The sequence below is a fragment of the Rutilus rutilus genome (assembly GCF_951802725.1).
Source record: "Rutilus rutilus genome assembly, chromosome: 13".
Lineage (NCBI taxonomy): Eukaryota > Metazoa > Chordata > Actinopteri > Cypriniformes > Leuciscidae > Rutilus > Rutilus rutilus.
Window position 1 is genome coordinate 31,886,833 of NC_140218.1, and position 24,853 is coordinate 31,911,685.

Below are 24,853 nucleotides of genomic sequence, written 5' to 3' on the forward strand. Positions count from 1 at the left end.
TCGTAATAAAACTCACTTGCGGCGGCCTCCTCCCCCTCTCTACCGCTGCTCATGTGCGTTTGTTTTGATCGGAGCAAGCCAACTGTATCTTGTGGAGCTATGTCTACCGAGGTGGGTAATCTGGTAATACATCATACATGCGTGGGTGTTTATGTCGAATTGCCGTAAAGCAATTTGTGTTTCGCGCTCGTTCTCGTTCTAGTTCTCGCTTCTCACGAGACTTCCAATTTCTATCTTGCCGGGACGGTAGTCCCCAAGTTGCAAGGTTGGTTTTCCGCCTGGGAACGCTGGGGGGAGCGGGGAAAGTCACCAATATCACCAGAACAGGTTGTTTAACCATCCAAATGATTTCTAGACAGTTTTATTACGTTAAAAAAAGTTACCAAGTTCTCCTTTAACAGAAAAGCAATGTGGGATTTGACATGGCCGAAAGCATGCAAAAAGCACTTTCTTTATAATCACTAAAAAGCGGCCACTCATCTTAGACCATCGCGATCTCACAAAGTTCTGTAATAATCAATAAAGCAATGAATCGCTTATTTACATAACTGTCCTACAATGAGAGGATTTGCGAGAACTCAGAAACCACTTATCGCTCAAAACACCAGAGCTTTTGTTCAGTGCTAACTTTAACACCTCTGATTGGCCATTGCGTTCAAGAAATCAATATCAGTGTTTGTGATTGGCTACATTGCTCAACGCTGCAAAAATATTTAGTAAATATTGGGGTGGGGGTTGAAAAAAACGAAATCTGTGCCTATGATTGGAAACAATGTTTCATTTCCTCATTTGAGAGTGACCACAGGTGAGAGTCTGATGGACATCATTTTGTGAAGAGGAAATGACCCACTTCTCTCCTCTGGAAATAGAACGATTCTGTTCCAGTTTGGCTGAAGCTAGACCAAGTTTTGCGTTGCAGTGCCGAGAGACTCGAACAAAGTGTTACACGCATGGCGAGGTTGACCTCTTAGTATGACTCAAGCACTGACACAATTCTGTGAGCAACAAATCAAGGGCAAGAAAGGCAAGAGACAAAGGCTCTCTCTTAGAGGAAACAAATATGATCTTTCTTTTAGTAAATATCAACCACTCTTTTTATAAACCATAACATCAGTGGAGAAGAGAACCTTATCTCTGGAGACATGAAACCACAACATCTGAGAGACGCTAGTCAACAGAGAGACAGAGTTCACAATATATCAAATGTTTTTGTAATTAGATACAAACCTGATTAAACATGTTAGCAAAAAGTAAATAACTAGTAAATGTTTAAAGACCAAAACAATGAGATTATGCTGCTTTCATGCCATGACATAACCGTAATTATGATATGGCTACCCGTGACATTTTACCCGGAGCTTCGAATCCTCAGACTCGGATTTATGTGTTTCTATGTCAACACATAAAAAAAAAAAACACATGTACGGTCAGATGGTACAATTAGAGCTCTGCAAGTTGCTTACGTTATTATTATTGTAATGTTATGTGCTTTGAGACCTGAGGTAATTTAACGCCGTCTCTCGTGACGCATTGCAAACTGTTCTGTGTGTGTTCATGTGTTTTGAAGGAGGCGTGGAAGACACTCTAAAGGGAGGGTGGGATCGCAAAGCTAGCTTTTCATTTTCATAGTTCCTCGAACAATAGGGCTTGGGCGCCGCGTTGCATTCTGGGACGTGGCGGCCATGTTGATGGCCTCACGAATGTAAACATACAGCAAGTCGAACGAGGAGAAGCAGAGTTGGGAGAAAGAAAAAACATGTTAAAATCCCGAAAAGGATGTGGAATTTACCGGGATACGTTAAATAGGGAAGCCAGGGACCGGTATGTGGACAAATTTTCCTGTAAAATATCCCGTATTTTAATAACTTACTCTCATAACATTAACGTTAGCCCTTCCGTCGGACCTGTCAGTCTCTGTACTGTTGTCCTGTTGCTACCCCCTTGCCCTTCCAGCGAAACAGATGTTTTCAAAGCATCGTTTTGCTTACTTGAAGGCAACCTCAGTGTGATATTGGCCTTTTTAAGATAACAGCGTGGTTGTTGTGAGAGCACGATTTCACGCCAATCTGTAAGCAAAGTCACATTAGACCTAGCTTCACAACTCGCTTAGTTAATGCAGCAGTTTTGTAGTACGAATTTTTGCTGTCAGCAGAGGGATAGCAACAGAAAGATGAATGTTGAAATTTTCATTTTCTGGATATTTTATAGGAAAATACTAAAACGGGAAGACAGCGGGAAAAAGGCTCAAATACGTGAGAAACCCGGAAAAAACGGGAGGGTTGACAGCTACTAACTACACTTTTTTGCCGATTTTGTCCACATACCGGTCCCTGGCTTCCTTATTTAACGTATCCCCGTAAATTCCACATCCTTTTCGGGACTTTAACATCTTTTTTCTTTCTTTTCTTTCTCCCAACTCTGCTTCCCCTCGTTCGACTTGCTGTCTGTTTACATTCGTGAGGCCATCAACATGGCCGCCACGCCAAGTAATGACGTCACGATGCCCAAGCCCTATTGGCGGAAGTTCCCGGATTTCGGCGTGTTCGCACCGCAGGAACTAGGAACGATTTTAGTTCTAAGAACTCCTTTTGGAGGAACTGATTTATCTCCTACTTCAGAATCGGGTCTAAACCAGCACTATAGGAACTACCAGTGACGTTAGTGACGCTGATTGGGCGAACGCACGCAAAACACCGACACCCGCCATTTTTAAAAAGGCAGTGTAAACACATTGTTTATAGCCTATATATATTTACTCCAGAAACTAACTCTACGAACATGGAAAACAGTGATAGATGGGCCTCTTAACCTTTACTCTGAGGAGAAAATCCAACGCAACTTTCAGGGGACCAAGCCAACCATGATTATGATTATACATTTCTGCTCAGCTAGCGACACTGGACATCAACCACACGCCATACGCTAATACCTTTTCACATACGGTCTACTTTCTATGTCTAACAGTTCTATATAATAACTTATTACATGGCTTGGTTGAATTCTAATGTAGACTGCGGTCTGTTATTTCTTGATAACAGACCACTGCTAAGGCCCCGTCCACACTACTGCGTTTTCGTTTAAAAACGGAGACCTTTTGCTACGTTTGCACCTCCCGTCCACACTAAAACGGCAAAAACGGAGACCCAAAACTGAGAAGTTTAGAAACGCTGCCGACCCGTTTCGTTTTGAATCTCCGGAGGGCGTTTTAGTCTGGACGGGTCAAAACGGAGGACTTTAGAAACGATGACGTAGTAGAGGCTCACGCTCGAATCTATGATTGGGTGTCATCAGTCATGGCGTAGGCTATATCTTTTCTAGCAGCTGTTGTGCAAGTAAATTCTGCATTTTACAATGCTAACTGCCTACATGCGCCGGAGGCAAGCTATTATTCGAGCGATCTGTGACAATTCCCGGTAAAATAGTGACAATGTGACAATTCCCGTGTGCAACTGACAATTCCCGATAAAATAGTTTACATTTGACAATTCCCGGTATCGACTGTGTACATGGAGCGTCGGTTTTGGGTTAACCCGGGAAGAACCAGCGCATGGTGGGATAATTTTATCAATGAAGTTGTGTTTACACCGGCTCACGCATGCCCAGTGTTGGTGAATGGTCACGTGATCCGCGTTTTCAGTCGTTTTAATGTGGACGGAGATCAATTCTAATACGCAGCTAAAACGCTGGTGTGGACGGAGATCGTATTCGTTTTAATTCTCCGTTTCTAAACGAAAACGCAGTAGTGTGGACGGGGCCTAAGTATAACACACCGTTGCCATGAAAAACAGAGCGTTTCTATGGACGCAGGATTCTAACCGTAGAGACGGAACGGACTATTTTCTTTAGCGGAAGCAATACAATCGTTTTTAAATCAATAAACTCCTTTTTAAAATCAATATTTTGTGTCAAATTATGGATTTATTTGGTAGGTAGCCATGTAATAAGCGGGATAATGTAGTGCGAGGCGGTTGTTATAGCGAATACAACCCCTTCAGGCTGATTCAAGCTCCGCTTCGCGTCGGGGTCCTGATCAGCCTGTCGGGGTTGCATTCACTATAACAACCGCCTCGCTCTACATTATCCCTTACGTATTAGACAGGAATGTTAGACAGATCGTAAACTAATGAACCCAGGGAATGTGAGCACTGTTTGCTCAGGCTGTGGCATTCTTAGCGCCGCCAAAATAAAGGTCCGCCACGCCGTCAAAATAAAAGTCACAAAAACCAGCGCGGCTCACGTCACTTCAGAATTCCTACTGGCGGTAAATGTTCCTAGGGGAACCATTAGTTCTTGGGGAACCACCCTGGTTGCTAGTTCCTAGAACTACCCGGTGCAAAAGCCCCTATTGCTAGCTTCTCTGAAATTGCCTACCCTACCTTTAATAGAAAAATGCTAGACATTTAAAGATTTAAAAGAGAAAAAAGGTTTTTCTCGACTGCTGTCTGTGGTGTTCTGCTGACACTGAAGAAAAATAAGGCAACTCAGAGGCTACTAAATTAGAACAAGCAATCAAAATGTCTAGACAAGACTAACTGGTGTCCAGAAAGGACATTACAGAGGCTAACTCTTCTGTGTCCAAATAAAACAGCGTTTGAAGTCGGTAAGCAGGAGTAGGTGGTGCACACAGCAGGTGGGTTACGGCCTGCCAGGAACCGGAGGAGGTGAAGGGAAAAACATCATAAAGGATGAAGAATGAACGGCTGCCTTTAGAATAAAACACAAGCTGTTACTTTAGATTGTTACACATGCTCAAACAGAAACTAAGTCTGCAGATTTTCAGAGAATTTAAACACCATTCATGAAGTTCCCCATGCTGAAACACATTTCACAGAATCCTGCAGATTTCCCCCAAATAAGAGGAGAAATTGCAGTTTTCAAATGACTAATTATTCTTAATAAAAAGAAGAAGAAAAAAAGTTTAAACCTTTGTCCCAAAATCTATGAGCTAACTTTAGAGCTACTAAAGATAAGAAAAAAATGCACACAAAGTAAACGCCAAAGCCTGTTTAATTCACAAATGTCAACAAATAAGCAGCATTGCCTGTAGTCACATTTTTCATAGGACATTTTTTAATGAGAGATGAATTGAGGGTCAGATAAACAAAACATATTAGGAGAAGCGAATGCTTTCTCTTCAGTTCAAAAGACCCCATATGCGTTAATACTGAAACCAAAAAAAGAACAAATCATGTACTGAATTAGAGTTGCCCAAGACTACTTCCTTCCTAACTAGTGCATGAACACTTTACTAAGATTAGTCTGATTTCTGTCAGAATATAAATATATCACTTTCAAAGTAAAAGTTTGTGTGTGTTTTTTCTTTTCAGATCATTCTGCTTTTGTACACCTAGAAAGAAAAAGAGGACCTTCTTGTCCAGTTCAGTTCCTGGAATACCATCCTGAGGGTGTCAGATTCCTCATAGGGCGAAACTGCCCATTAGTTGTGAAAACAACTGCTGAACTCTGAATGAGTTTCCAGAGTAGCCTGCTGTAACATCCCCTCCACTTTACGAAGCAATAAAGTATCAGACAATTTGTTTACCCGCCTACAGTAGCATAGTTTTAGTTAGACACTGCACTCCAAACTCAACCCGTGTAAGATCTCCTAAATTCAGTTCAATCACAGATAAGGTGATTTTGCAGTCAATTCCAGCAGCGTTACAGGAATAACCCACAACAAGCTCCCATTTTAATGTTCAGTTCCTGACAAACCACATTCCAGCTAGCCGAGACTGTGCGTTAGAGACGTGAGAGGGCAAATGATTTAACAGGTGATTCTGTAAGGCAAGTCACTCACTCCCAGTGCATTCTGGGTCATGACTGACAGTCAAACGAGTCGAGAAAACATAGCACTTAATACTGAACTTATCCTAATGCTTTAATGCACATTTTATCACACACAAAGAAATTAAACGACACAACAGGAAATATTTAAAATGTAGGTGTGTGGAAAAAGCAACTGAGAATGACTCAAGGGTGTGAAGAGTATCACGGGTGAAGAGTGGAAACTGTTACACGTGTAATATCAGAAACCATCATCGCTTAGTATAGGCAAGAAGACATTCATATATGTGGATGTGCTGAATGTAAAGTAAAGCGTGTTAAAATTTAGGGGTGTGGTGTATATGACCAAAATCATATATTTTATTTCACGATATATTAACAGTACAGTTTTCCCTGAAATAAAGTTGTAAAGCCATTAAAATTCTGCATTTCATTTATAACTCACGACACCAATTTCAATGAATCACAGCAAAAACTAATACTAGCATAACTAGTGTTGTCAAACGTACCAAAAAAAAACTATACATAGAACCGAGTCCCAGGTATATTCGGTACACACTAGGCCTACCCCCAATGATAAATTCTGCTCTCAAACGCTCTCCTTCATAGTTGTTTGAGCAAAGGTTTCTATATACAGTGTGTTTTTGCAAGCGTTGAGCATTGTAGCCAATCACAGCCATATCTGTTGAGCGCATGAATGCAATGGCCAATCAGAGATGCTAGTCAGTAAGTCAGTCAGAATCCATTAACACCGCTGAAAACGCACACGGTCAATGTGAGCCGCACGCTCGCAAATCCTTTTATTAAGTGTAAACACGATGTAAATGAGTGATTCATTGTATAATTAAGTTTAGCTTTTTGATTATAAAAGGGAGTTTTCGCAAGAGTGCAGAATTCAGTGAGGTTGTGCGTTAGAGATTGAAAGTCTGCTGCTAAGTAGGCTAAGTACACTGCAAAGTTACTGGATTGACAACCGTATTTAAATTCTAAATACTGAATACAATCTGAAACTGCGAAGATTGACAGAGATTGACAGTACTTTTGTTGTCACAATACCATATCTTACGGTACTATACAGCTGACGTATCACAATACCAAACAGTATTCCTAATTTACATCTACTAAATCAACTGAATTTATCATAAAAACACAGACATAAATGAAAACAGACCAGGTTTTCCTAAAACCGCCAGTAGGTGGCAGCAAGTCTTCTTAATGAATGAGTCAATGAATAATTTATTTTACCGATATGTTCAAAAACACAGATTTTGCTCCGAGAAGTGCAACAGTTCTGCATTGATTAGAAATATTGTAATTGGCAAATTTCAGTGAAAACATAAATATTGACAATGTTGTGTCTAAAATGTCATTTAATACTAACTTTTTGTTTTTTGAACTGCTGTCACATCTGCAATCGTGCTGATATTGGGGGGTGGGGGTGGGGGTGGGGCAGCACTCTTGCTCGTGTCATATTGCTGAACTATTATGTTATAAATACAGAACTCATTCAGGAGCATTTATTTGCCCCATATCTTGAAATTTCCAAAACACTCTTAAATACATTTAAATTTAAACTTTTTTCACTGAGCTTGAAGCAGGTCTTATCTGTAGGACTAAGACTAAGGCTTAAGACCTTAAGACTAAGGTAGGACTAAGACTACCTTAGAATTACAGGCAAACAAGACAGATAAGACCTTAAGAGGGCAGCATGTTGCTACCTATCTACCCATATGTCAAACAAAACACCTAAACAGGTTCTAAACTGGCAAAACTGTTAAATATGAATGAAATGTAGAGCCACCCTGTCTTGACAAAGATCCACAAAGAGGAGAGAGGAAGCAGGGATGGCTAAACGTCCACCACATGACTGAGTCCAATCCAGTCAAAGGAGGTTCATTCTGAGGCCAAAGACACAGTTGTTGAGATCAGTCATAACAAGGCTAGTGGAACTTCCCTTCGCTCAAAGATAAACTGATTTTAAAACCTTTTTACACAGTTTAGCACACTTTTACTCGGTCAGCTTCTTTCATTATTAGTTATTAAGAATTAAGTTCATAGTCATCAACTTTTGTGCTGGGGAGGCTTTGTATTGCTTTTTGTTTGAAGCAGAGACTAAACAGCAAGACAGTAAGCTGTTAAGGAGAAAGAGGGAAGTGGGATTGACATGTTGCAAGCCAGACTTGAACCTTTATCACCAACATGAGCATAACAACATATTTACACCGTGTCCTAACTAGATGTGATGTGATGGGTTTCCAGTTGTCCACACCAGACATGTTACATCTACAAGTGCCGACACAATCAATCACAAATCACAGTCAATCAGAGGAGCCTGCGGGCCCTTCCTTCACAGGCACTCGTAATCAATTCATTGTATAAAAAAAAAAAAAAAAAAGAACAAATTAATTTAAATACAATTTAAAAAAAACAATAATTAAGTAAAACGCGTCTCAAATAGCATAGGGATGGCACCGAAATAATAATTCTGGGCTGAAAAGGAAAACTCTGGATGCACTAGTCTACAAACCAAAAATGACATTTTAATAATTAGTCATTTGAGTTTTTTTGTATAACTGTAATATTAGAGCTTTCCTAGTCTCAAACGCATTAAACAGCACACGCATTCGTCAAAGCACATGACAGGGCAAGCCACATCAATTCGATTAGTGGTTTCCTTTAAAAGGGTCATGACGTGAGAAATCAAGTTTGCCATATAAGAGCTCTTTGTAGCATTAAAACATCCTGCGAGTTTCATTCGTCAAACGTCCTCATTAGAAACAAAGCATTTAATCAAACTTCGAAAAACAGCTCGTTTTGATACTGTGGGATCTCTGACGTCACACAGGCAGATACATTTGCGTATGACCGCTTCCAGAGCAAGACATTGATGAATAAACATTATCGCCGACTGGCGCTCAACCGCTGGCATTTGCCTATACACTGAGTGAGCGTCACGTTAGTGTATACGGGTGGTCCTTATTTTTAAAGTCTCCAATTGTCATGCTCTTAACCCTTCAAATTGTTCCTTTATATAAGAAAATACAGCATGCCAATTTTTATGGCCGTAACATAATAATTACTGGCAGCTCAATAGCTTTAAACTTTCTGAGATTTTGATGATTTTCGTAAAAAACGATCATTTGAATTGGTATCCAAAATCCAAAAAAAATCTCCATAAAAGCATCTAATGCACCATATATTCCTAAATATGTATTTTAGATGCATATCTCAGTTTACTTATTGTAGAAACTAAATCCAAATGAATCCATCCATGACCCGGTTTAGCAGATTTACCTTTCCTGGTGGAATCAATACATATTTCTATTGATGATCACCTTGGTTATTGTTTGGGTTTAGAGCACATTTTTTGGTTTAAAAAATTACATTACGTTCCTTGAAATTGACCCGGAACTTTGGCCGAATCAAGCAGATTATCAGGAGGCACAGGCAACCATACATGCAATGAAAGTAGTCAATGATCACGCCGAGAGAGGAGTGGCTCTGATTCAAGAATACAATGGCTATCTCACACACTCTGAAGAACAATTGCAGTTTCTCCTTCATGTGGTGGAAGATCACCGACGGATCTCTCCAGACTGCAACAAGTCAACACTGGCTGCTGAGCATCAGAAATGAGGGATTGTTGAAAACTTAGTGCTTTTTTTGAGATTGTTGTCATTGTTGTCATGTCAGTGTTGCTCTGATTTCAATAAAATGTAGTTCATTTGCAGCAATTTTTAATATTACTTGCGTATCACAATAACGCCGCACAGCTTAACATAGGCAATCTTCCACATGATTGAGCTACCTCTAAATATCTTTTTTTTTTTTTTTGTCAACATTTTTGCATATTTCCAATTTTGAAGTTAAAAGGAACAGTTTAAGAGGTTAAGACACTAACATTTTGCAAAAAAAAAAAAAAAGGACTTGATAAGGACCACCCTAGTGTACGTGGCCATCGGTTTGGCTAGCAAAAACTCTGATTAACATGGAAACGACATGTTTTTTTTTTACCATGTATTACGTCATTGCATCGCATCTGGTTAGGACGCAGCGTTAGAATAGCTTCTCCAGAAGTGTTGCGGTCGAAACAACAGATTGGTCATGGATTTAAACCTACGTACTACAGCAAAAACGTGTCAGGATCTTGCGTGCTGCTGACGGCTGTACCACACTAGCAAAACCTTTAATGAGACCTGTAGGCCTCGTCTTGGCTGGATATATATATAACACTAAATATGCCTAACTAGTCTTTTAAAATAAAAACAGGAAGTGATACAGATCGGTCCTTGGTCACACAGTTCGCCAACCAAAGCACTCAATGTTGAGTGTGTGAGGCGGCCACATCAAACAGAGCCTGGTGTGTTATTCACACAACACGAAAGCGGAAAACGACCTAACCTCTATAAAGCATCAATTGTCCTCGCTCAACACTAATGCATACAGTGTTTTTCAACTTAAGCCAGTTAACTAACTCGCTACTAAGCTCAGATGGATGTTACAATGCTTGAAACCGTATGATACTTAGCTATGATTTAGCATAAAGCATTCAGATCGTAATCATCCACTGATTCATTGAAAAATGAAACACAATTCAGACGGCTAAGTCTGCGATAAACCACTTTGCCGTTTCAGCATGGTTCATTTTCAGCATGGGCCCTTGCTCTCCGTTTTGACAGCTCTGTTCATAGCCCAACCACAGTCCCGTTGAGCTCCCAGACACTGCAGTTCTTCAGGAAGCACCTGCCCTTTCATCTCCCCACAGGAATCCACCGCTACACTGGCCACTCTTCAGAGGAACTTCCCTTCGCCAGGTTTTGTGGGAATCAAAAGTGACAGCCTGTGTGAACAGAGTCTAACAGGATCTCTAGATAAACAACACTCAGCACTTTTACAGAAGCTTGAGGTCTGATTTGGTGTAGCACACAGAAACGGACAACAGATAAGATTTAAATCTGTTCCCTGTCCAGTTTCCAACATTTCACAGCGGTCCTTTAGTCACAATGCTGAGAATTCAGTCCAATCATACTAACCAAACACGTTGTCTATAGCTTAAAAGGCGCGCACAGAAAAGCTGCCTCTCAGACACAGTGCGAATGGCCTATTACAGTTTTTCTCAATTGTTTACACACATTTTCTGGTACTTGAGACACAATGACCACAACATGTAACTCATTCACCAACCCCCTGAACCAATTCTGCTAAACTACAAGCACAATTCCTGCTTTACACTCAAACTGCACTTCTAAAACACACCTTTTTCAAAACACTACACACAATTCTCTGCTTTTGGCACAATTTTCATGAAGAAAATCTCTTGTTTTCACAAGGAACACACTGCCATTCAGATATGCACACTGACTCATCACATGGGCAAACACCCGTCACACAGTTTTACAATTAGCAATCAGAGCTTTAGCATTAAAGGGCAACAGGTCAGCTCTTCAATGGAGCAATGGATGCCAACATTGGAATTTTTTTTTTATTACTGTAACAGTATACAGTAAATTCTTCTGTTGTTTTGTATGTAGACCACTGTATGTACAACTTTGTGTTGGTTGGGATGTACACTGTGTACATTGTTTTTGTGGGAAAAATAAAATATATTCGTTACCGTGTATTTGTGTGTTCTGAGTATAAAAACAATATTCTCAGATATTTTACAACACACTTATGTATGTACTGTCTGTAGAAAGTGTAACACTGAACAAAAAAAGGCCTAAATCATTATGATGAATGGAGAAGAAGTGTTTTCCATTCATCATAGTGTTTTACATTGAGCACATCAGTGTTCAACTGGTTCTTATAAATGTCTATTCATATGATGGTTTGTGTGTGTCATTTGAAAACAAAATACCATTTTGAGAAGAAATAACATTGTTTTGAATGTAAAGTTTCATTTTGCAGGAGAAATGAGGGGTTTTGCCCATTGTGTGTGTGTTTTTGGATTTGTGTGTAGAGTTCTGAGAATATGAGGCATGCTTTCAGAAAATGTGTGTAAACAATCGAGAAAAACTGTAAATCGACTTCTCTTTCACGTCTTCCTGCGCTTGAACTGAAAGATTCACACAGAATTATGTAGGGGTGGGAATCTCAAGGCACCTCAAGATTCGATTTGATTACGATTCATGCGATGCTGAACTGATTATCGATGCATCTTTTGTGTGTGTGTGTGACTACTTGGTACTTTTAAAGCAACGCATTTATAATGACCCATAAAGAATTTACTTCCAATATATTTTATTAATAAAACAAATGTAAGTGATTTGGCAAGTCAACTCAAGTCCCAACATTGCAATGAACCAACAGGAAAAGAAATGTGCCTGTACTAGCAGCATACTTGTAGTCAGTGAATACAAACTTCAACATATTCTGAATCTCTAACATAAAATACTACTAGACTTCTATCCAAAATCCTCCTGTTATGTGAAATGAGCAATATAATCCTTCAGATAAAAAAACAACCACAAAAAAATAACATTTTGCTTTGGCAAAATCACAAACAGCTTTCATACAAAAAAAATATAGAGTGATGTACCAGCAGCTCTCATACAAACATAATGCTTGTGGACTCACGCATATTCTGAATAATTAGTAACATACAAAGCTGCTCTTATACACAAATCAATAATAAAGAGTCTAAGGCCCGGTTTCACAGACAGGGCTTAGACTAAGCCAGGATTAGACCATAGATCAATTAGGACATTTAAGTAATTTTTATAAACATGCTTAGAAAAAAACATTACCGATGTGCATCTTAAAACTAAAAAGGCACTGAAATATTTTTAAGATCAGTCAGTGCAAGTTTATTTCAGTGGAAACAGCTCAGACTTACATTTTAGTCTAGGACTAGTCTTAAGCCCTGTCTGTGAAACCAGGGGTAAGACTTATGACTTGAAACTGTTGTATACCACAATCAAAAACAGCTTATACAAAAAAAGTGAACGAACATCTGCAGAGATCAGTCAAAATGTAACTTTTTGTGACTGGCGTTGCACTGACACACACTGTGACTGTGGAGGGCAGTATAACGTTCGTATAACAGATCGGTTTACAGCATATTGACGTGAAAACTAAACAATACAGAAAGCAGCTCTCATGGGAAGAGCTGTGGGGGAAACTACCCTTGTGAAACATAGTCGGTTGTGTCTTAAGTGAACATGAACAGTTGAAAAGGAAGCACGTGTGTAACAGTATGTTGGATACGCGCAGCTCTTAAAGTGACAGCAGCCTAATAAACCTGCCGCTGTCTCTATCCTCAATGTTAATCTAACAACAAAAGACAGAGAAAATCACTCACTGCTCTCGACCGGTTGAGCTCTGCTGGAGCAGCACTAAACATTCACTGTGCTATTAAATTAAAGATAAATATGATAGAGCAATAACATGAACAGTGAAAGTAACAGTAGCTCATACAATATTTTAACAGGTATAATAATAACCGAAGGAAATATCTATTTGATAAGCCAACTCATTTGTTTTAAATTCTTTTGGTTTCTCTGTCTAAGAGCCAGAGCAGTGACCTTAACTAACCCGTCCTGCATCAGACCAATCAGATGTGTTCATCTGGACCACATAATGAGACGTTGGTTCTGTTGATTTAAGAAAGTTGTGAAAGTTTCCTTTCATAGATAAGAAAAAGACGGACAGATAGACAAAAAGAAAGAAAAGGACTTATAGACCGACAGACAGGTTATGGAGAGGGCAGACAGATTAATGTATAAACAGATTGACAGAGATAGACTGATAAACAGACACACAGATAAAAAGACAGACAGTGTCTGTCCAGACAAACGGACAAATGAATAGACACATAGAAAGGCAGTCATATAGATAGCCAAAAGGACAGACAGGCAATAGACAGACAAATAAACTTTGAAAAGGCAAACATCTGGACTAACATCTGATACAGACAGAAAATGGATAAACAGATAGACAGACAGATAAACAGGCACAGATAGACAAGCAGATGGAAATATGGTAAATAGACGGAGAAAAAGGTCACAGACAGACAGATGAGGGTAAAACATCTCAGAAGGGTGTTAAATTAAATGCACATGTGCACACAATATGCAAGCAGATGAGCACACTTATAAATACAGATAAGGCAGCATGTCCAAAACTGTAGACGCCGCCATGTTGAAACGACATTCCACGAAGGGGAGAGGAAACGACTCTCAAACTCTCAAACCCTTTCAAAACAACATGACAAGTCTCAACACGACCCCTCGTTCCATACAGTACAGAGACAGAAAACAAGAGCGGTTCATCTCGGCTCCAAGCGCGAGGTGCACAGATATTAGGCCAAGGCAAGCCCTCCCATCACAACACAGGTGTGTTAAAGGGATAGCTCATCCGAAAATGATGTCATTTACTCACCCTCATGTCTTTAAAATAAAAACCATGAAACTCAAATATTGAATATTTACCAAAGAATATCCAAAGTGCTCTTTTCCATACATCGAGCGAGATGCTGAGCAAGTTCAGAAAAGCCAAACATATGGAGCGGATTATGTGAAGCAAACATCAAAATGTATCAGTTTACAAATCATGCACTATGGAAAAAGTGTTTTGGGGACTTTATTAATCGATAATCTGGCCCTGCAATCATAATTTGTGTAAAATGTGTTTTACTGCCACAATCTGGAAATCGCAGTGAATCACGTCTAGGCTTTTTCAAAACCGTAGATAGAGGCACATGAAATCACTGATGAAAGGTGGAATTGGCCTTGTTAATAAGTGCAGATTTGCGAAGACTGCTCGCTCTAAACTAGGCAGATCTGACGGCAAGGAATGCCAATGTACACACAAGCAGAGTAAGACACACACACTCGCACCACAAAATACTATTGACATGTACATTACACACGCCAAATGACAAGCTGCACGCAAACACAGCACTCCCTTTAACACCTGCCGATAACTGCGTCTCTGGTAAGTAAATACAGATTGATGCTCTTAAAGATCGTTGGCCAGTGAGCAGAAGGAGGACAGACAGAGACAGAGAGAGAGAGAGAGAGAGAGAGAGAGAGCGCACACCCTTTTATTCTTCTTCTGCTGGCACCAGTTCCAGCCGATCATCCGTTTATTTCCCTCCGACACACGCTGAGCCGGTCTTTCTCACCATAGAGCACTGCCAGACATTGATCCACCGAGCCAGAGAGACACACAGATGCCAGCGGACAACAAAGAGCTTTGATGGGGAGAAGGGGTGGATGGCATGATATCTGTCCTCTATGAATGTAGCCTATAGTTGATCAATTTGCACGTGGAATAGGTAGATCCTGTGCGTGTGTGTGACGCCAAATGAAGGGGTAAGATGGAGAGTGATGATGACCTAGTCCTAGAAGACTAGCAGCAAAAGCTCATAATGAGGAGTGAAGAACTTAAGAAGCATCTAACAGAGTCGTTATTTGCCGTATCTGGGGTGTGTGCTTCCCGTACAACGACGTAACTCGCTGGTCACTACTATAGTACGATACACCGTTGAAGAAATCAACTAGCTAGTCATGACTGTCGCAAATCAGTCGTTCAACCACGTTGGTTAATGACGTCACACAGGTGGTGGAGTAATAACTACTTTAATGAATCTGTTTGAGATTGAATTAAAGCTAGATGTTTTGCTGTAAGTTACGGCCATGACATCTGAGCACTATTTCTCATTTTTCTCAGTTATTTTGCTTTATTTCCAGATTCAATCATAGGCTCGTTCTTACATAGAGCACGTTCACACATGCTTCATAAACGATGCTTTAAATCTCTTGACAAACTAAAAGACGTGAATGACATTTGTATGTATTCTAAATAAAAGATACAGATTGTACTGAATGTCAGCTTCCTTATTTTGGCTCAAGATAAGGATTGAGTCCACATGTCATGCAAACAAGAAACTCTGCTTCTCACCACAGGTCGAGCCGTCGTTCCACACACACACAACTGATGGTTCACTGGAAGTTAGAGCTATGTTTTTGGGAAACACAGACTCGTTGATCTATGCTGATAACGACGGCTCTTGTGATCATAGTTGGCTAAAAATGCTTTTGGGAACCCACACGTGGTTAGTTCTGTGTTGTCACCATGTTACAGTTGTTAATCACATCCATGTGTTTTTGTGCCTTAAAAACACTGAACATTGTTGTGAAGACTGATTTAAATATGTCACTATTGGGTAATGCTAGTAGGCTGACATAGACGAGGTTATGCTTAACTTGCTTGAGCAAACACGGTTCCCCGTAGTGGGATAAAAAGTGTACCTGCATTATTTCCACCTATTATTATTAATGTCTTTACTATTACTTTGATGCTTCTTCGCTTAATTAAAGGACAAAATTCCTTTAAAAAAATGTTTAAGTCATTTTGTTGCCAAAACTCAATCTGGTAAGGAGCTCTGAATAGAAAAATATAGAAAAATATTTCTACATACATAGTAAGACAGCCATTAACGATCCAACAAACCAAACTCTCTCTCTCTCTCTCTCTCTCTCTCTCTCTCTCTATACACATATACATATATATATATATATCTTCAAAGAGACAGATAAGAAACCACATTATAGTGCAACGTGCAATTGCCTAACCATTATTCAGACTAGAGGAGTCTGGACTTTGAAATGCATAAGAAATGAAGAGGCAGCTCAAGTGCATGCAAATGTGATCAGCTCTCTATTCACACACTACACTGAGAATAATTTACATTTCTATCTCACTCACACACACATCTACATTGTAAATACATGTGCAAAATCACATCCAGCAGGAATGTACGGTATTACGACACTACGTTTTGCTTTGTAATAGCAGGGATGATGGCGCGTGTTACTCATGCTTTTATGACATAAAGAGGAACATCAACATGTTTATCTTGAGAAAGAACTGACAGGGTTCTTTGAAAGATGATGATTCCTTGAGATACGTTTTGACAGCTAACAGAAATGGTTTCCAATTCAGCTGTTTCCAAGAAAACAAGGGAAGGACCATAAGGTTTTAGGTCAAAAATGTCATTGTGCAAATGCGTTTTTCTCTTGTGGTCTAAAAACATGTAGTTCAAAACCACCTTTAATTAAAACACATTTGGTGAATTTTGCTCTGCAAACTCAAATTGTAATATCATAATCTGTGCGGTTGGGTACCAAAGTGAGCACAATAAAGCCACACAGACATACAAGAGGTTTTAAATGGTGAAGGCAGATGTTTACTGAAACGTGAATGAGATTTCATGAACGTCATGGCTGGGGAAAGTTGTCACGTGTGTTTTGAATGTAAATGCGTATGCTGTAAAAGACAGTCTTTTTTATTATTAATATTATTTAGATAGCATTTTAGATTTCAAATGAAGTTATTCTTAACCTCAAATCAGTTAGTCAATAAACAGCAGTTTGTGACAACCTACCCCATATACAGTGTGACAACATGCCCCACTATAGAACACAACACAGTGTAATAGAGCCTTCAATTATATTTTGGTTTCCCATGGGAAATGCTACGTTATTTGTTCAGTTAAGACTTCAATGTTTGTGTCCACGGCTTAAATAAAAAAATTAAATAAAAACAACTGTGAAAACAATCCCTGGAGTAAAGAGTGACAACTAGCCCCGCTCGCTCGGTCTCCTGTAGAGATAAAGCCTCCGTGGTTTTCTCTCACCTGAGCAGACTGGAGAGCGTGTGGGAAGAGCTGTGCCCGCCGCTCCCGGTATTCCCGGAGGATCCAGCGCCACTCGCGGCGGCCGACCCGGCCGACTGTCTCTTCCCGGACAGCAGCTTCTCGACGGCGGGCAGATTCCCGGTGCGCGCCGCCTCCAGCAGCTCCTGCTCCTTCCCCATCTCTCACACTCACACACACACACACCAGCGGCGGAGGAACGATCACACGGTCGGCCACACGGACCCACGGCAGCCTCTCCGACGCCCCGACGCGCTCTCTTCCCGCTCCGCTCCGCTCGGTCCACCAGCGGCGGCTGTGTCAGGGTTATTCCCGCTCCAATCGCTCCTGCTCCGGGGAAACTTTCTCTCCCAGCGCCCGCACAAACTTCCTTTGGCAACGGCTCGACACGTCACTTCCTAGACGGGCGCGCTCCTTGGTGACGTCGCGAGGGCTCGGAATTATGCACAATCATTTAATTACACTAAAGGCCTCATTATACTTCTGCGTCGGACATACGCCGGAGCCTATACGCCGTAGGCAACGTGTTGGTTTTAATTTATACTTCTGTGTCGTTGTCCGCGTTGACGCGCACCTGGGGAGCATGAAACCCCGAGGGAGGGGTTCTGGCAGACCAATCACAGCGCTTGTGTCCGCGTAGAATTGACGCGTTGTTACATTTTTGGAGAGGTGCACGTCAGGGTACGCCGAAGGGTACGCGCGCTACATACAGCCTACGACGTAGCTACGGCGGCAGTTCGACGCAGAAGTATAAAACAGGCTTAATGATGGTGGAATGGCATTTAGGGAATTGAAATCGATGGATTCCATTATGTGAAACCCCTCGTTTGATCGCTTATCCTTACATCCTGACATTAGTGGAAGAAGAAACCGTGACAATATATCAAGGGTTCATGGAAAATTACTTCATTTGAGAAATTATCAGAAGAGTCTCTTACAAAGTGGATCATTATGAACAGCAACGGGACTGATGGATATAATAATCCATTATGATTTTAGATTTTTTTTCAGATTTTTTTTTTCTATATGCTAATTAAGTAATCGTGAATATTTTATAGTTATATATATTTAATGATCTGATGATAAAATGAGTCCCTGACCCGCATCAAGCTCATTGTGCATCAAGGCTATTGATCACAAGATAGTTTTGATTTATTGACTCTGACTCTGGCCTATAGGTTCTTCCAGACATTGATGTATGCATTGCAAGTAACGCAAGGTACATAATCAGATTACTTTTTTCTCAAGTAACTAGTAAAGTAGCACGTTTGGTAAAAACAAGTTTACAAAATTGTAATCTTTGTTTCTTGTCCACTGTGGGAGATGTTGATGCTATGATTCTGACGCGTGCAAAGTACCATAATAGATCCAGAGGCCTGTTGATGTTCCAAACAAATAACTGAAGTTTATTAAATCAAAAATAAAGATGCATTGTAACATTAAACAAAACAAACAAAAGTATGGCTCCTACAACGTTACTTTTAAATGTAGGCTAAAACAAAATATCTGAGTTGACTCAGACTCAAAAATATGATTTTTATTTATTTATTTGTTATTATAAAACAAACAAGCAAGCCCAGCCCAGCCCAGGCGAGGAAAAGTAACGCAAAAGTAATGTAATGCATTACTTTCGATAAAAAGTAACTAAGTAATGCAGTTACTTTTTAGGGAGTAACACGATATTGTATCACAGTTACTTTCCCCAACAGTCTATGGCAGCCGAATTGCATTAATGTAACTTTAAATGGATTTGTTCTAAAATGTATTAATTACTGTAAACCTGCATAAGTTGTCAAAACACAAATAAAATCGAGGCAATCAGTTACATCAAAATTAAGAAATTCTAAGTTCAAGTAAGCAGAACTGGCAGATTTTTATTTTGAACTCGTACATTTTAATTGCTCTTAACTTTGAATATTTGAGTTAGCTACATTTCACTTCAAATTATCATGGAATATCTTTCTTAGGCTACTTGAATATTTCTAGTAGTGGAAACATAGCTAGCTTTAATTAGCTAGTAAATGCTAACTTGCTTATTAATGCATTGATAGCCAAAGCATCGCATTACAATTGCTGAATAAGTAAGGCAATATAGAACATTTAACATATACCTGTTCTAAGCTCATGCTCCACTCGTCACAATGACTGAAGCCCTTCAAAAAACACACACAACAGAAACTTTTCTAAGTTAGCATAGCTAAACATAAAATAATACTAAATCATAAACATTAATAATGCACACAAAAAAAACACATAAAAACACATTATATAACACTTAATTTTAGCATTTACTCTCCCTTTCAAGTGTCATGTCAAAGCATGCTAGGAAATAGGAATCCCAGCCTAGTTTCAGTTAAATTTAAGTTTGTCTAAGTTAAAAGAAACTAGTTAATTTAACTCAAAACAATGAAACACTCAGAAAAGGTAAAATCTGTCAGTTTTGTGAAATCAAGAGAAAGAGAAAGGTATATACACTGTTCATTTGATTGAACTAATTTGTTTAATTTACGTTTACCCCACTCAAACCGATTAATTATTTTGAGCATTAGGATTTACAGTCTTTGATTGATTTTCTAGCGGGTTCTTGACTCTTATGCTCCTGTAGTAGGCCTATTCTTTTATTCATAAACCACTTTGGCCATCATGCATTTATAGATTATACATTATGATATTTTAAATACAGATTTACCACTTGAAATTTCATGCAAAAATCATCACATAAAAGAAAATAATTTATATAATTTAAAAAAAAAAAAAAATTCTAAAAATCGATTTTTGTAAATAAATTAATTTCAGACATAAATTCCCTTGGTCTTAAAAGCATGGATTTTATAGATTAAATTCAGTGGCGTTTAAAGAGGTGTGGGTGCAAGCAAAATATATTAATTGGATCTAAATAATAATTCTAATTTCAGTGTGTAAATTCTACTCAATGACTCAAATTTGACCTTTTTCTTTCTCTCATTTTTTTTTTTTAGCTGTAAAATCTATTTTTTACAGTCTATGTGTAAAATAGTGTCCGTACCATATTCCCTCACGCTTCTTATAAAGAAATAAGTGAATGGTGTGTCACGTGGCATTTGTTACTTATCTCAGCGCTGGTCAGGATGGCACAATCACAAACGTCTGTGTTTATGTTTGTGGGTTTTTTATTTAAATAATAAAAATAAAATAAAATAAAAAGCTTAAGCATGTCATTGGAAGTAATAGATTCAAACGAAATACTTATTTAAGCGGTTGTTGTACAATTTCCTCCAATTAGACAGTAGGTTAGGATATGAATGCGTTTCAGTGGGGCATTCCTATATTCCTCTGTGCAAAGCTGCTTTTCCTACGCAACAGTTCGTTATCTAGCAAAGTGCGCCACCCAGTGATGGAAACTGACTTGGACTCTTATTTTGAAATTGACCGGATATTGTCACGACTGTTGAGTCTGGGTTCAGTCTGGAGTGTAGAGGCGTAAAACAAACAAACAGTTCTTTGATTCCGTGTTTATAAAACTATTATCAACCCTGCGGTCGGCCTGAGGTATGTTGTTAGGAGAAGTCTCTGTTTTATGTATATTTTGCTATTTTATTCACACACACAATATTTTGCCTTTTTGTCTAAAATGTTGTTTCAGATTCGGTCCCAGTCTAATGTAACGTTAAATCTATGCACACAATAAACATGATTATCACATTGTCTTATAGTACCGTGATGTAAAATCATATTTTATTAAGTTATATTTCTTCTTCCTCTTTATTGAATGCCCCTCAGCTCAGCCGAAGCATGGCAGACCCGGACCGAGTGAAGCCCGAGGACCGAGTCGAGCAGAAGAGCCTGGGGTCCGGGGACGCTCCGGCGAGCGGCGGGGTCTCCAATGAACCCGCGGCGGGACACAGCAGACCCAAGGAGGAGGGCAAAGCGGTCCGTCCACCTCTCATCCAGAAACACTAGAAATGATATGATAGAAATGTATTTATTCATGTTTTATCTTTAGAGGTCTGAAGACGCTACTGCTGCTGGTGAAGAAGATGAAGAGGGATCTTCTCTTCACCCCTCTCCTGCTAAAAAACTGAAATTGGAGCAAGACAAGAAAAAGGAGAAACGGCAAAAAGTTGATGAAGATGAAATACAAAAGATGCAGTGAGTTTTGTTTGTCATTCATTGTGCCACATGCTGATTTACTGTATTAAGGTGCAAAACTTACCTTACCTAAAAACCTGCCTCTGATAGATTACACTGACTGATGTGTTTAACGTTACTCCTCATTTTTGTTCCACAGAGTTTTAGTATCGTCATTCTCTGAAGAACAGCTGAACCGCTATGAGATGTACAGACGCTCGGCTTTCCCAAAGGCAGCTATAAAGAGAGTAAGTGGAGGAGTCGGTGTTTGTCCGTGTTTTTTTTCCTCTGGAATTGGGCTACTTTTAAATTGTTGAAGGTCAGACGTACAATTTCGGCACTCCAAAACCCCACAAAATCATGTTTGACTATTTCTGATTGGCCATTGGGTTGGTTTGTGATTAGCACACCTGGCATCTACGGGATCAGTCAGGAAATCCTTCAGAAATATGTGCAAGATTTCATTAGGAATTAATCATAATATGGAACCAACTTTAAAACAACTTAATTTGATCAAATGAGAGTCCTTTTTATAAAAAAATATTTTTATTTGATGTTTTGAATCTTATTGCATGATATAGTAAATGTTATCAGAGCCCTGCTTCTACTGAATAATGTCTTGCTACTGGACAATTAAAGAAAACCGTTATTTTATTGTTGTACAGTTAGTATAGGAATTAAACATTTATAAGAAGTTAATACACACATTTTAATTAGGATCCTTAAGGTTTGGTTCCAAATTATGATAAAAACAATTCTAATGGGAATCCTGTAAACATTTATAAGGTCTAAGTATACCACAAGGTGTTGGAATATATATATATATATATATATATATATATATATATATATATATATATATATATATATATATATGAAAAAGGTTGAAAGTTGTTTAAAAAGATTGTTCCTGTCTTCCAGCTAGTTCAGTCCATCACAGGATCATCCGTCTCTCAAAATGTGGTCATCGCCATGTCTGGAATTTCGAAGGTGTTTGCTGGGGAGATTGTTGAGGAAGGTTGGTACGACACTGAAGTATGATTCAGCTAGAAACCGTACGCCTCATTGATTGCCTCCATAATGTTTTTCTTGCACTCCAGCTCTTGACGTGTGTGAGAAGTGGGGCGACACGCCACCTCTGCAGCCCAAACACATGAGAGAAGCCGTCAGGAGACTGAAGAGCCGAGAGCAGATTCCCAACACCAAACACAAACACATCCTCTTCCACTGAGCTTGAGTCCCTCTTCACGGAAAAGGCTCTGGATAAGCGGAGGGAATATGGTCATGACCATGTCTTTTTCCAGATCTCTGAGGTGTCTGGAAGGCACTGTTGTTTTGATCATGAGGTTTACAGTTGACAATGTAGTAATACTTTCAGTCTGTCATCTGGAGATAGCAGCTGAATTATAAACAACAACAATAAATTCATGTTAATGAAGACTTTTAGGACAGTAAATATCGAACAGTTCCTCGCTGTGACTCAGAAATGTCTAGGTCAGAGAAATGTCTGTGGACTCTCTTTTTTTATAGTTAGATTTTATAATGTTTGGTTTGTTTTGTTTTGAAAATTGCATATATGTGCAGTCATTTTATGTGTGTGGACATTGTTAAAATGTTATCTTTTGACTTGAAGAATGGAATATTAAATATTTTGACGGAACCCAGTTTTCTTTATCGTTTTCTGTTCTTATTAGTGTAAACTAATGTTTGATGAAACATCACAGCCAGCACACTAGTGGCATGGTGAGCGAGTCATAGAGAGGCTAATAATAACAAATGTTATTATATGTAATAACAAATGTAATCTAGGCTCTTATCTTATAATGCCATGTTAGTCTGCATATAAACTAAAAGGTTTCTGAGTTTACCATTATAATGCAGTGCAAAATATCAAAGGACGGTAACTACTATATGTGTATAATAGTATATAAACCTGATGGTTAATTAATCAATACAAAACAAACAGAAAAAGATCCTCATTTGTAAAGACTGTAGACCATTCTACATTAACATCTGTTATCGTCTTTTCTTCACTATTGTGACGTATATCACAATGAAACGGCTTCTTGAACAAGAAAGAATGTTGGAAGAGGAAATACAAAAAAGTATATTTTGCAAAAAAATACTGAAGTGAACAAATCACATTCATTTTTATATTGAAAGTTTATATGAGTAAATATGTTTTATATTCCTTTATATGAGTTAATATTGTAGAAGTTTATAGCAGTTTATCTGCAATAAAGTTTACACAAAACATTTCAGTGAGTTTTTAAGAAACATCTCAATTATATGACACATTTTCTTAAAATTTAACGGAATAATATTTAAATGTGACTTTTTGCCCAGATTTACACTCAGGACAAGTCAACGCTAGTTGCTGAAAGTCAAAGCAAATATGCAAATTTTGAGCAGTCAGAGTTGACAGATTTCAAAGAAAATCGTATAATGTATGATGGGCACTGACTGATGTTTTAGCTTAAGACTATGAATCCGTCCAGTTGGAGCATATCGAGCATGTCTGAGATTATGAGCCGATTTTAGAATGCATTATTTTCATGTCAAGCATCTCCTATAACGAGGCACGTGTTTCTGTGCGAGTTTGTTTTTGGAACAACTTCTGATAGTGTTTGATCCTCAATCATTTAGAGTGATGCCCGGTTTTTCAAGTCAGCAAGTGTGGTGCCTAGTGTTTTAAAATCTGATCAGATTTTAAAAGTTGTGTAGTGTATTCCGGCCTTAAGGTGTAGACTGTGTAAGAATGGAAAATATATTGTAACAGTGGAAGTTACAAGATTATCATCCAGTTATTTGTGTTGACACCCTCAAGTAGGAAATAATTTTAGAGGTCTGTGTCTGTCTGTTAGTGTATGTCATGATGTAATGTGGTGGATTTAAAAGTTTTACTTTCACCTGTGGAGGAGTCTGTAAAGATAAAAAAAAATCACTTTTAAAGTTATGTAGGCATGTAATATGATGAAATCTTGCTGTGGAAAGTGTAATGTATCTCATGTGGCCCAAATCACTGTTTATATGTGCCAGTTTTACATAAATAAGCAGAGCATAAAAAATATACATCACAACCAAAATATAAATCTCAAATAAATGTTTTTAAAAATATGTTTTACAAGTACATATTTACAATTATATCTAAATGTAACTTTTAAATCTATCAGCTCTGCGAAATGATTTACTGTTTCATAGCACTCCAAACTGGTGACATCTGCTAGTGAAAATGGTGTAAAGGGCATACAATAACAACCCCAACAATGACACAACTGCAACTGAAAGGAGATACACAAAGTT

General features: G+C 38.8%; 2 protein-coding genes across 14 annotated transcripts in view; one reads left to right on the top strand and one right to left on the bottom strand.

Moving 5' to 3' along the window:
* LOC311302107 (ankyrin repeat and SAM domain-containing protein 1A) overlaps positions 1-17,999 on the bottom strand; it is a 132,084-nt gene extending 114,085 nt beyond the window's left edge. For 12 of the 13 annotated variants that reach the window (XM_084427726.1, XM_084427717.1, XM_084427724.1 and 9 more), the window contains exon 1: positions 17,426-17,993. In XM_084427726.1, coding sequence (XP_084283852.1) covers positions 17,426-17,604 — 179 coding nt within the window. In that variant the 5' untranslated portion in view covers positions 17,605-17,993. Of the gene's footprint in view, positions 1-17,425 lie in introns of all 13 variants that reach the window. The other variant, XM_084427725.1, reaches the window with a different exon arrangement.
* Positions 18,000-20,776: 2,777 nt separating this feature from the next.
* On the top strand, positions 20,777-23,210 carry taf11 (TAF11 RNA polymerase II, TATA box binding protein (TBP)-associated factor). The gene is made up of 6 exons (XM_084427729.1): positions 20,777-20,971; positions 21,203-21,352; positions 21,426-21,571; positions 21,711-21,798; positions 22,472-22,568; positions 22,651-23,210. The coding sequence occupies exons 2-6, from the start codon at positions 21,215-21,217 to the stop codon at positions 22,779-22,781; spliced, it is 600 nt and encodes a 199-aa protein (XP_084283855.1). The 5' UTR covers positions 20,777-20,971; positions 21,203-21,214; the 3' UTR covers positions 22,782-23,210.
* The last annotated feature ends 1,643 nt before the right edge of the window (positions 23,211-24,853 follow it).